Raw genomic sequence first — 13,800 nt, 5'->3', positions numbered from 1 at the left:
GTTAGTTAAGGGTGAGAATATAGAATAAATTGAACTAGGGGTATGAACTTGGGATTTGGCTAAACCTTGGGTTAGAACATGCGTTTGCTCTTTCTTATATAAACGTATTTAAGAAATGATTACGCCTAAAACTAATTATAGCACAATCAATTTTCTAAATTTTTTTTTTTTTTAAAAGTAGGTTATGATGGCTTTTAATAATTTAAAGTGCTTATGTAAGTGTCAACTATTAAAATACCTCAATAATTAATCTAAAATATTAAATTATTTTTTACATAATTAAAAATAATTACTTTAATTTTCAATAAAAAATTTGAAAATTTGAATACTTTCAAGTAACCAAAGTTCTAAAAACCATACTGGACCTTGACTCGGTCAAGGGTTCGGTTCTCGGGTTGATTGGTCGGACCGATTGGTTGAACCGTGTTCTGTAAAACTACACTTTATTCCTTGAATGTTTGAAATTCATCAAAAACATCCCTAAATAATTACGCATGGGTCCCTAAAGGTTTGAAATCTATCCAAAACACCCTTACGATCTAGGCAGTTGCGTGAAGAGACTAGAGGCGGTAGTAGCGATCAATGGCCAATCGTAGTTTGGAATGATGGGGCTTTTGATGTAGAGATGCCAACGACTATTATGGTGGTGTTAAGGAGTTCGAACAATGCCGAAATCTGCTGGAAGCAAGAAGGAAGAACGTTGGACCTAGGCAGTCACGCGAAGAGACTGGTGGTGACAACGACGATCGATGACCAATCATAGTTTGGAATGATGGGGCTTTTCATGTAGAGATATCGGTGAATTTTATGGTGGTGTCAATGTGTTCGAATGACGTTGGAATCTATCAAAATCAAGAAGGAAGGCCGTCAGTTGCGCGAACAATAGGTGGACGGCGATCGATAAATGGCAAGAGGACGACAACTGAAAATGGAAGGGTTTTGTCATGGAGATGCCAACGAGTCTTATGGTGGTGTTATCTCCCTCGAACGATGCCGAAATCCAGTGGGATTGACTAGTGATTGGACCACGATTCGGCACTGTTTCGATGGTCTAGCCATAGGTCAATCCGATTTGACTGCCATTCCCGATTTTAGAGAAAATCAGACTGAAGAGGGCACTGGTTCCCGATCAAACCAATCCGTCTCTTTAAATGAAAATTGGTGAAAAAAAAAAGTTATGAGTACATTTGTAGAATATTTATATTTGTTAAACTTATGACTTGTGTGTACACAATAGTTAAGTGTACACATTGGTTGTCAATCTTATGATTTGACTTGTTTCTTATGTCTTGTGTGTGTACAATAGTTTTGTGTGTACACTGGTTTTCATACTTGTGTCTTGGCTTATTTCTTTTCGAGTGTATGTGTACAACAGTTTGTTCTTACACACTCGCTTTACATATTTGCAACCCAACATGAGTTACATGTATGATAAAGTAGCCAAGATATTTGTTTATTCTAGTTGCTACCTTTTTAGGACCTTTTACATGTGTCATAGTCCTAGGGAATAAAGATGTTTTTCCCGAATTGTTTTGTGGTCCAAACCAAAAGAAGGAATACTTCTTTTATTTGGACAAACATGAGTCAACTCCTTGTTGACTGACGTGGCATAAATGTGTTGAGCAAGAAAAACCTTATACTATATAATATCTCTTCTTGTGTGTTTGAATCTAAACTTTTGATCTTTTATTTCTTTGCATTTTGAAAATTCCTAAAGTATGTTTTTTTCTTCAAAGGTTCATAGCATTTGTGGGTAAAATGTTCAAATCTGAAATCTCTTAATTTACTTGGTAAATTTATTTTGTTGCACTTAAAAATAAGTAATCTATCATCAAAGTAAGTTAACCAACTCTAACAACATTTATAAAATGAACTCGAAAGAATTTAAATGAAATATAATAGGTAAAACATGAACTACACAATCGTGGCCCTGGGCTCTAAAATTGCAGTGTTTTGTTTCGGTGAAATGTAATTTTCATACAGTAGCGTTTTTCCAATAGTCGCCGCTATAGACGTAACAGATTTCTTTTTAATAAGTTTGAAACATTTGTCAATTATGGTCAATCTCTTTGTGAAATGTACAAAATAATTCCTTAGAATATTTTAAATTTTCGTCTGACTCGACATTGCTTTGATCCCAATGACTATAATTGGACCCTTTAAGGATGATGCTAATTGGTTGAGAAACAGTGGAACCAGTTCTCACCATTGGACTTTCGCTGATTATGTAGAAGATTGGACTAAAATAAAGGGAAAAAAATGGACGTCATAGTCAACGGTTACGGTCAACGATTGGACTTTTATTGACTTGGCAGAACATTAGGCTTTATTGCGTTGGTTTCTAGACTAAATGGTAGAAGATTGGATCGGGCTTTATTGGGCTTGTCTTTAAGCTAGGTTATTGAAGATTAAGCTTTTGTGAGAATTGATTATTGGGCTTGTGTTTAGGTAATGGCTATAAATAAAACAAAAGAGACCATTGAAAGTGCACCTTCCACAATGGCAATGAGACAAGAAATCACCACCAGAACTTTAACAATAGCAACTAGGCAAGAAGTGACTACTCAGAAAGGAAAAATGGCAAAAAAACTTAGAATCACTTAAATAAGGGGCAAATTTTCTAATCCCCCTAAGGTTTGCCTTATATATATAAACAACTCGTGGTATTAAAAATGGCTCTCAATCCTTTCTCGTATGTTGTCCATTACAGAAAAGTGCATTTAACATATGGAGAGGAACTCAATTTATATTTTACCCTTGTTATTTGATTATAATAATTTTATAAAAACACAGTATCTAAATGGTAATGAAATGTCAATAATTCCCTCAAGCATGTACAAATGTTACAATAAGAAGAAGTGACTTCATTATAAAAAAATAATTCTAAAAATACTAATCCTTCACAACTATCCCCAACCATAATCCACCGACTATCCCAACCTTAACCCATTTTTCCTGCTACTGTAAACAAATAGCAGCCTTACACCATATTGCACCCACCTCAAAACTCACAACACACTATCCAACTGTGCGCAAAAATCATCCCTACCACCCAATCCCACCATGATTTCAACATTCATGATAAACCCTCAAAAATAAGCTATAAATCTCATCCACGATCATCCACATTTTTTTTTCTTCAATCTCATTTTCAAGACTCAAGTTTTTCCTTTTGAAAGTTGTATTTTTATAAGTGCGAAAGCCCAATTTTTTGTTCATTTCCTCAAGAGAATCAAAAGAATGAGGTGAGTTAAGAGTTTGTTACCTCATCATTGCTCATTGTCATGAAACACATGTTAGCCACTACGGATTCAGTTTCATCATTATCATCCCATGTGCTTTCATGGTTTTCTTCTTGAATTTGATATTCTTCAAAACTGAGCATCCATATGCCGCGGTTTCTTTCATTCATAGCAAATGATTTGGTTCTTTTTTTGCCTTTCACCTCTAAGACCTGTCTTTTAGTTGAAGATGTAATTCCTCTTTAATCCTCTACTTCTAAATAGCTTTCCAATTTTCTTACTCAAGATTGCAATGTCACACTCTTCTTCATTCAAATCCCCCTCATTTTCAATTTATTCCTTCTCTTTGTGGAGGACTTGAATGCATTTTTCTTCTTCTTTTTTTCCCCTCATCAACCTCTCTCTGTTTCAAGTTAAGCTCGTAGGTGATAAGTGACCTAAATTTTCTTCAAGTGGTAGGGTCTTCACATTTTTAGCCCCCTCGATCTTTATCATGTTTGGATCCAAAGATGGAGGTAAACATCTAAGGATCTTCTTCATCTTTATCATGTAAACCTTACCAAGATTTTTAACTCATTAGCAATAGTGATAAATTGGAAAGTTCCTATGTATGTGTGAGCATGCTAACTTTATCCTACTTTTCTTGAGTGGTCCCCTCTTTTTATATCACTAAGAGATCCCAAATCTCTTTGGCCGAGGTGCATGCTTTCACCTTGTTGAATTGAGATAAGTTAAGGGCATAATGTAGAATATTCATAGCCTTAGCATTTGAAACAATATTTCTTTTCTCTAGGTAGTCCATTGCTTCTCTAGTTTTTGGCACTTTCTTTCTATCTACTTGTTTCATTGACGCAAAGGGTCCATCTAGCATTTCATCCCAAAGATCATGATCACTTTGGAGGNCTTTTTATATCACTAAGAGATCCCAAATCTCTTTGGCCGAGGTGCATGCTTTCACCTTGTTGAATTGAGATAAGTTAAGGGCATAATGTAGAATAGCCATAGCCTTCGTAAAGATTCTTGACCGGATTTGAAAAGAAATTAACAAAAAATTAAAGAATTTGAGAAACATAGTTGAACCAACTGAAATGAGTATACTGAAATTTTATTTTCTGCAAAGAACAGAGAAGGTTGCGTTTTTATATCAGGAAGATGATATAAAAACGCCACCGTATTGAGCTAATACAAAAGCACACGGTATTGATGTTTTGACAATGAAACCCAACCTACTTCTATTCTTTACACTTTAACCCAAACTACTATGCTTAGTTTTTCCTAACATTTCTTTTGCCTAATATTTCCCCTTAAACAAAACATCCCTACAATTTCTTCACATACAATAACTAACACACAGTAATGCCATTCTTGTAGGCTTTCACCAAAAATAAGCACCATTGTAATCCTTTCCATAGTAACGCACAACATTGCATTTTGCTACAGACATAACGTTCCATAGCATCCTCAACAGATCATACTCACACAACTACATTTGCTATAGACATAACATTCCATAGCAGCTTCAACAGATCACACTCACACAACAACAGAGAAACATACCATATCATTCCACAACAACTTCATTTTACAGGTATTAGCAACACATACTTTCAGTAGCTCAAACTCACACAACTATAGGCATCAACAACACATACTTTCAACAGCTCAAACTTGCACAACTGCAGGCATCAGCAACACATACTTTCAACAGCTCAAACTCACACAACTGCAGAGAAACATATCATAGCATTCCATAACAACTTCATTTTACAGGTATCAGTAACACATACTTTCAACAGCTCAAACTCACACAATTGCAAAGAAGCATATAATAGCATTCCATAACAACTTCATTTTACAGGTATCGACAACACATACTTTCAACAGCTCAAACTCACACAATTTCAAAGAAACATATCATAGCATTCCACAGTAGTTTCATTTTACAAACATCAATAACAAATAATCCAGCAACTCATCCTCATGACTCCAAGCATTAACACATCACCTGCATTCTCAATTAACTGCTTTAAGAGAACAAAAGACAATCTAATCAGATAAAGAATCTGTAACAGTGAGTTTGTCTTTCAAGTAATTAAACTGATTTCCAGGTAAAGCTTTGGTTAGAATATCTACCACTTGGTACTCAGAAGCTACATATTGCACACTTAAGCTTTTATTTGCAACTAAGTCTCTCACATAATGCACATCAATTTTGATGTGCTTTGTTCGAGCATGAAACACAGGGTTTGAAGATAGTGCTCTAGCACTCATGTTGTCACACCATAGTACAGGGCAGCTATTCAAACTAAGACCAATTTCTTCAAATAGATTCCTGATCCATACAAGTTCTATAGAAGCTTGGCTTAAAGATCTGTATTCTGCCTCAGTAGATGACAGAGAAACTACCTTTTGTTTCTTTGAACTCCACTGAACTAAATTTCCTCCAATAAACACAGCATAACCACTTGTAGATCTCCTATCATTAACATCACTAGCCCAATCTACATATGCATAAGCTTCTAGCAGAAAATGCTCATTTTTAGTAAATAATAGCCCATGATTCAGTGTTCCCTTTACATATCTAAGAACCCTTTTGCATGCTGTCCAATGATTGACAGTGGGTTGTTGAAGAAATTGGCTTAATTTGTTCACAGCAAACGCAAGATCAGGTTTGTACAATGTCAGGTACTGCAACCCTCCAACAATGCTTCTATACAGTGAAGGTTGATCAAACTGATCACTGTCTTCTTTCCCCAACCTAGTGCCAGTAGCCATAGGGGTAACACAAGGTTTAGATTCATTCATACCAGCTCTTAACAGCAGATCTTGACCATACTTACTTTGTGTGAGCAATAACTCTTTGACATTTCTCTTAACTTCAAATCCAAGAAAGTAACTTACAGGACCTAGGATTTTTAAAGCAAATTCGGTATTCAAATCTGCCACTATCTGATCAACCAATTGAAAGTTATTTCCTATAACTAAAATGTCATCTATATACACTAGTAGATAGACTACAACAGACTCTTTTTTATAGAAGAACAGACTGACATCAGATATTGAATTCTAGAATCCCCAACTTAATAGAGCATGTTTCCGCTTTTCAAACCAAGCTCTTGGAGCTTGTTTGAGCCCATATAGGGCTTTGTGCAACTGACAAACCTGCCTTGTTTGAGAAAAATCAGAGAAACCTTCTGGTTGCATCATAAATACCTGTTTAATCAATTCTCCATTGAGAAGTGCATTATTCACATCTAGTTGTTGCATTTCCCACTGATTATACACAGCTAAGGACAAGTTAATTCTGATAGTTGCTACCTTAACTACTGGAGAAAAGGTCTCAAAGTAGTCAAGACCAAGGGTTTGTTGAAACCCATTGGCTACTAATCGAGCTTTATACTTAGAAAGAGAGCCATTTGAGTTTAAATTGGTTCTAAACACCCACTTGCAGCCTACTATATTCATGCCATCTACATAGGGAACTAATTTCCAGGTTTGATTGTTCAACAGGACTTGATATTCAGCTCCATGGCTGTTTTCCATTCTAGAGTTTGTAAAGCTTCAGTAACTGAGGATGGTTCAGGTAGTATTGTATGTGTAGATAGAAGAGCCTAAGGTATATTAGTTGAAACACAACCCTTGGATCAAGTAACCATCGAATAAACATTTGCAGTTTTGCTATTAGCTGGGATGGGAAGAACAACCTCAAGCTAAATTCCAGGATTTGTTTGTGTTGAAGTGGACACTACAAACATATTTTCAGGAGAGGATAAGAGAAAACTATGACTGCCCGAAGTAGTATTAGAGGTATCAGCTTGTGGTGAAAACACTCTATAGTTTTGAATGGATTTTTCAGAAGCACTCTCTTGACTAATCGTTGTAGGAGTAGTAGGTTTAGAAGCCAAGTCTGAAGGTTTGGATGATGATGAGAGTGATGGCAAGACCTAAGACTGAGTAACCTCACAAAATTCGGGTGAAAATGATAAAGACAGGTCAGGTTGAAAGCCAAACTTGAATGGAAAATCAGTCTCATTAAAACGAACTTGTTTAACCACATAACATCTGCTATTAGAGTTCATGCATCTATAGCCTTTATGAACAAGACTATAACCCAAGAACACACATTTTTCGGTGTGAAAAGACAATTTGTGCCTTTGATAAGGTCTGAGAAATGGATAACAGCAACAACCAAACACTTTCAGGTCAATATAATCTGGTGCTTGTTGGAATAAGGTTTCAACAGGGGATACAAAGTCAATAGCTGTTGAGGAAAGTCTGTTGAGTAGATACACAGCTGTACTAAAGGCTGACCACCAGAATTTCAGGGGCATAGTTGCATGAGCTAGAAGGGATAACCCAAACTCAGAAATAGTCTTATGTTTGCTTCTACTCTACCATTTTCCTGGTGAAGATATGGACAAGGGTGCCTAAACAAGATGCCATGTTTCTCCAAATAACTAGTAAACGGTCGAAATTCCCCTCCCCAATCTGTTTGTAAGCATTTCAGTTTTGCATCTAATTGTTTCTCCACAAAACAATGGAATTGAGTAAAAACATTAAAGACTTTAGACTTTAGTTTTAGTGGATAGATCCATGTGTATCTACTAAAATCATCCACAAATATAGCATAATATATATACCCTTCAGTAGACAAAACAAGGGCAGGACCCCACAAGGCAGAGTAAACTATCTCTAAAGGTTTTTTTAGCCTTGGAAGCAGAATTAGGAAATGTGCACTGCTGTAGTTTTCCAAACTGACATGCCTTACAAAAGAAATCTTTATTTTCAGTACTTGATTTCCTTACATTCAACTTTGCAAGTACATTATTTAGAATCTTGCTACTAGGGTGGCCTAATCTAGCATTCCATAGTAAAACACTACTAGATGGCTCATTAAGTAAGACCTTATTAGCTGAATTACAAGTAAGATCAGGATCTAAATCAATACCCAAAAAATACTCTTTATTGGGTTTGAATGCACTAACTACATGAGTATTGAAGGTTGAAACAGAGCTAGAATCACAGAGTGTAGACCTTAGTTGAGAATCAATAGAAAGAGCAGCAATGGTTAGCAAGGTAAGTTGATAGAGGCCATCTTTTACTGTCCCTTGAAGAAGAATAGCCTTGCTTTGTTTATCCTTTATCAAACAGTGATCAGCATGAAACTTAACTATCACATGGTTATCTTTAGTGATTTGAGATATGCACAGTAGATCTTAGCAATACTTGGAACACACAAAATGTTGTGGAGTTGCAAAATTCTATTAGAATCAGCAGAAGGTAACAGTAATGTACCTGTATGGGTAATAGGAATGGACTGACCATTACTAACTTGTACTTGGGACTCTCCCTAATAACCAGACTTCATCAGCATGCTATTTGCATTGGCAGTCATATGGTTTGAGGCTCCAAAGTCCATGTACCAGGACTGATCTGTGAGTGTTTGTGGTGTAGCAGTAGCTGGAGCAGTGGCATTAGTGAACACAGGTGTAGAGGAAGTATTGTTTGAAGGGATGTTTGCATTATGGCCTGGTGAGTAGTTATAAGATGGATATGGTTGAAATTGTGGAGTGTTGTAACTTGGTTGAGGACTTATAGACATTCCAACAGTAGAGAGATCATGAAACCCTTCATAAGAGTTTGAAGAGTGCTTGGGTGGTAGAGTATTTGCTACAAAGAGAGCTTGAGCTTGAGCTTGAGCTTGAGCATTAGAGTCATGTGAACTTCCTGAATATGGTTGATTATTACTAACTGGAGGTGGGAGAGCAGTTATCTGAGCTGGAGAAGGATTGTAGTTACTATGATTTATGTTTATAAACCCCTGATACACATAATCAAAAATAGCATTATAAGGCTGAGTGACCATTCTTCCCACATACTTGACAGATTGTTAAACTGAACAACACTAGGAGCAAAATACTGAGTAGGAACAGGGTGAGGAAAGGTGGCAGAATACATGGCTACATTAGGGGGTTGTTGAGGATAGCCTCCATGATATTGATAATTCAACACCCCTTGTGAAAACACAGGTGAGGGTTAGGATTCTACCATGTAGCTGGTTGAATAATAGAAGGAGAACCAAGACTTTGAGATGCAATTCCTCCAGACCCGGTATTTTGGAATTATGGTGCAGTAGGGATTTGGAACTGTGACACACCTACAACGTCATTTGAAACTTGTTTTGTAGCTAGTAGTGTAGATGACATCCCATGAAAATTTGACAATGCACTATTCTGCTTCTCAATTCTCATCTCATGTTTATAGAGTAGTATCTATGCTTCTTAGAGAGTGGCAGTGCTACTATTAGCCACCAAATTAGCTTCCATGGCATCAAACTTCGGACCTAAGCCATCCAGAATGTATAATAATAGTTGCTCATCTCTAATTTGAACTCCATTGGCCACTAGTTCATCCCCTAACTCTTTCATTCTCAAAATATACTCATTAACACCCATAGACTCCTTCTTAGTGTTTTGCAATAGATTTCTCAAATGAAGTGTTCTCGCCTTTGAGAAAGACTGAAAATGCAACTCTAAAGTATTCCAAAATTCATATGCACTAGTGCACTTAGAAACATGTCTAAACATAGACTCGGAAATGGAAGAATTTAACCAGCTAACCAGAAATTGATTCGTCTTTTTCCAATCAAAGTACTTAGGGTTAGGTTTCTTGATTATTCATTCAGAATCTTGAATTTGTTCAGTTAAAAACATGGAAGGACATACATGCACACCTGTGATGAAGCCGTCAAGTTCATAAGAGGTTAACGTAGGGAATACTTGAGACCTCCAGTGACTGTAGTTTCTCTCTCCTAGCTTGATTGATAGAGTTGGAAGAGAGGAATGAGCAACTGAACTCAACACATTTGCATTGTTAGGCAGCTCGTTCACTATCTAGGAGTTAGAATTCAAGGATCTAGAACTCAAATTAGCCATGGACGTCTGGCTATAACTCTGATACTATAAAGATTCTTGACCAGATTTGAAAAAAAAATTAACCAAAAATTAAAGAATTTGAGAAACACAATTGAACCTACTGAAATTTTATTTTCTGCAAAGAACAGAGAAGGATATGCTTTTATATCAGGAAGATGATATAAAAAAGCCATCGTATTGAGCTAATACAAAAGCACACCATATTGATGTTTTTACAATGAAACCCAACCAACTTCTATTCTTTACACTTTAACCCAAACTACTATGCTTAGCTTTTCCTAACATTTCTTTTGCCTAATACTTAGCATTTTAACAATATTTATTTTCTCTAGGTAGTCCATCACTTCTCTAGTTTTTGGCACTTTCTTGCTATCTACTTGTTTCATTGGCACAAAGGGTCCATCTAGCATTTCATCCCAAAGATCATGATCACTTTGGAGGAAGATAGGCATGCGACTCTTCCAACAGTGGTAGTTTGAGCCATCAAAGAATTTCAACCCAGAGAGAGCATGTCCATCACCATTAGTTCTTGGTCCATCTAGGTTCATGGTACGATTAAATCAAATTTAATGAGCAAAATTGCTTTGATACAAATTGAAGGATTGAAATGGCCTAAGAGAGGCAAGTGAATTAGCCTTTTTAATCACTTATGGTCACTTTTTAACAATATAGGCAAATTTAAGAATTTTTTTTCTTAAAGTCTCATTTAATGCAATTTGAGAATACAAACCATGATGAACAACCATGTATAGCACGTATAAACTATGTTGGACAGAAAAAACATTTATGTGCAATAGAATCACAAGATGTAATTAAACAATTGACATCTCATATCGCTTGAGAATGTTAAGAGAAGATTGGTTTAATAGCCTGTGAACTCCTAAGTTGTCAAGATGTGCTTTGGGTTGCAAAGCCCAACTGCAAAACCGTGATGGACTATGTGTCCAAAGCAAACAATCTCTTGGCAATGGCTTGAGCTGTTACAGATGGTATTAGCGTACGGCATAAAGGGAAGTGTGTGGATGGTCTTAAGTAGCCTAGGATGCAAGTGGGGACACTACTTCCAAAGGGGGTGAATTGTGACATCCCACATCGCTTGAGAATGTTAAGAGAAGATTGATCAAATAGCTTGTGAGTTCCTAAGCTATCAAGATGTGTTTCGGGTTTCAAATCCCGAATGCAAAACCATGATGGATTGTGTTTCCAAAGCAGACAATTTCTTGGCAGTGGCTGGGCTGATGCAAATGGTATCACACACATAAGAGGCTTGAATACCAAGTGTAAGTATTTAGTGGTTTGTGAAGTGAGTTGTCAGGATTCTAGAATTGTGTTGTAGCATAATTCTAGGAATTTGTAATGATAACTTTGATTGGTTTAACAAACCAAGTCAAGATAGTGGTTTTTGAATTTTTCATGGATAAGGGCATTTTGGTCATTTTGATCAAAAAGGTATTTTAATAATTTTGTTGTGTAATTAAATAAATGTAAAAGTATATTTAATTTTGAGGTTGTTGCCTATACCTATTTCTTTATTAATAGGTAATATTAAAATAATAAAATACCTAATTTAATTCAATTCCATAGGAATAGTATTATCCTTATTCCAACTTGGAATAGGGTTATAAGTGTTGCATATATAAACACACTTATGTTTTAGGGTTGAGATAGAAGAGTAAGAAATTAATTTGAAAAATTAATTCAAGCCTAATAACCCTAGCTGACTTCTCCCTCTCAAAATTCCCAAAATCCAAGCCTAAATTGATCTAGCAATCATTAGGATATAAAGAACATTACCAACAATAATTTGATATTAATCTTTAAGATATAAAAAACGTTATCAACTACTACTATAAGTATAAGTATAAACAACATAAGTCAAAATCAAAATAAGTGAAAAATGTCATGATCCAAAATCCTAATCAAACCCTAATCCAAAACAATAGAATACAAATAACTCAAGTCAAAGTCCATACCACTCCAACTAAACTAACCTTCACAACAAAATGATGGGCAACTGCAAGTGTTGGAATAGATGTAGCGGTAAGCTAGGATTTTGTCTGAAGTGGCCAATTTAGGGCGAGTCATGGTATCACATCCCACATCACCTGGCAAATGAGCCCGTGATTCAATTTATAAGGCTTGGGCCCCTATAACTAAGTAGACACATTTTGGGTGAATGACGCTTACGTAAAGCCCAAAAGAAAACCTGTGCATGCTTGGGCCCACAACAAACAATTTCTACTTGGTTTGATCCATGACTTTACAATTGGTGTTAGAGTGAGCTCATTACCTAATGAAGCGGATGCATTGACCTCACAAGGACGTGAGGTCCATAAGGTGGGAGTTGGCCACATCCCATATCCCCTAGTAGACAAACCTAGGATTCAATTTATAAGGCTTAGGTCCCTATAACTAAGTAGACATAATTTGGGTGAATGACACTTGCGTGAAGCCCAAAAGCAAAGTGAACAACTTCTACTTAGTTGGACTTGGGATTTGTGAGATTCGAAGAGAAATGAAAAAGAAGAAAGCTAATTGAGTAAAAATTTCAGTATTTTGATTAACTGATAACCAAATGTACAAGAAGAAGTTTGCTCAATTTTATATGAAATGAGAGAGAGACAAAACGGCACTGTTACATGAGAAGGGTAAGATTTACAGTTTTGACCTTTCAACTTTGGTCAACATTTCCCCTCAAATGCAAGTAGGGAATTGACCTTACTTCTATCAACATTCCAACATTTCCCCTTAAATGCAATTGGGGTATTAAAAAATCAGTATACTCAAACAACCTAAACCAACAAACTGTAGCAAACTACAGTTGTGCTTCACTTCATATCTCGCTGCATTAAGTCTTAGACTTCCTTCAGACTTTCTTTTGTTTTCAACTTCATTTACTCATTCAAACTTCAGCTACTAAGCTACACAAATTCAACTCAGACTTCATTCTGAAACTTCATACAGAAAAGTCAACTTCTTCATAGATTCAACTTGTAGACAGATTTTTGTTTGCACACCACAAAGTCCCTCACAAATTCAACACAAAAATTCAGACTGCAGGTAGAAATTTCTTTACAACTGCCCACAAATTTAGAACACCACAAATTCTTTCACAAATTTAGCACACAATGTCACAACCAGGTTATCCTCTATCTTGCCATCTTTGGGCTTAAGGGCTTTCCCTACGCACCAGACATGTCCAAGGTATTGTCCACTATGGGTCTCTCTGGCCATGCCTCCTTTAGACCCTCACAGCCTTGTTTCGCTTCATGGTCTTTCCACCTTGCGAACGCCTCCTTCATGACTTGAATCTTAGACTTATACCTTAGCCAAGTAACTTGAGTACCCTTGAGCCTGAAGGTGGTAAGATAGAGGATAACCCCAGTCATGACACACAACTTTAGACTAACACCACAAATGCTTTCATAAATTCAATACACAAATCCAGAATGCAAGCAAAAATTTCTAACAATTGCACATAAATTCAAAACACCACAAATTCTCTCACAAATTCAATACACAAATTTAGATTGCAGGCAGAAACTTCTCACAATTGCCCACAAATCCAGACTGCAGTAATTCAAATTATACTACAGGCTAAAACTTCTCATAGTTGCCCACAA

The 13,800-nt window shown here is 36.3% G+C and overlaps 1 protein-coding gene across 1 annotated transcript; it reads right to left on the bottom strand.

The window, feature by feature from the left end:
- Positions 1–9,523: 9,523 nt before the first annotated feature.
- LOC116120208 lies at positions 9,524–10,725 on the bottom strand. The gene is made up of 3 exons (XM_031406158.1): positions 10,555–10,725; positions 9,968–10,135; positions 9,524–9,760 (listed from the first exon to the last, which is right to left on the bottom strand). Exons 1-3 carry the CDS (start codon positions 10,723–10,725, stop codon positions 9,524–9,526), a joined length of 576 nt encoding a protein of 191 aa, XP_031262018.1.
- Between the last annotated feature and the right edge of the window lie 3,075 nt (positions 10,726–13,800).

Source organism: Pistacia vera, unplaced genomic scaffold, assembly GCF_008641045.1.
Source record: "Pistacia vera cultivar Batoury unplaced genomic scaffold, PisVer_v2 Contig929, whole genome shotgun sequence".
Classification (NCBI taxonomy): domain Eukaryota; kingdom Viridiplantae; phylum Streptophyta; class Magnoliopsida; order Sapindales; family Anacardiaceae; genus Pistacia; species Pistacia vera.
The sequence above is the reverse complement of the archived record's forward strand: the minus strand, read 5'-3'. Positions and strand labels throughout refer to the sequence as shown.

What these genes read in the sequence shown, in the direction of transcription:
- LOC116120208 (XM_031406158.1), bottom strand. Translation starts at nt 10,725, where the DNA reads ATGAACCTAGATGGACCAAGAACTAATGGTGATGGACATGCTCTCTCT. An exon ending in CCTTTGTGCCAATGAAACAA is followed by an intron (nt 10,136 to 10,554) that starts GTAGATAGCAAG and finishes TCTAACTCCTAG; the next exon opens with ATAGTGAACGAGCTGCCTAA. An exon ending in GCTTCATCACAGGTGTGCAT is followed by an intron (nt 9,761 to 9,967) that starts GTATGTCCTTCC and finishes TTGCATTTTCAG; the next exon opens with TCTTTCTCAAAGGCGAGAAC.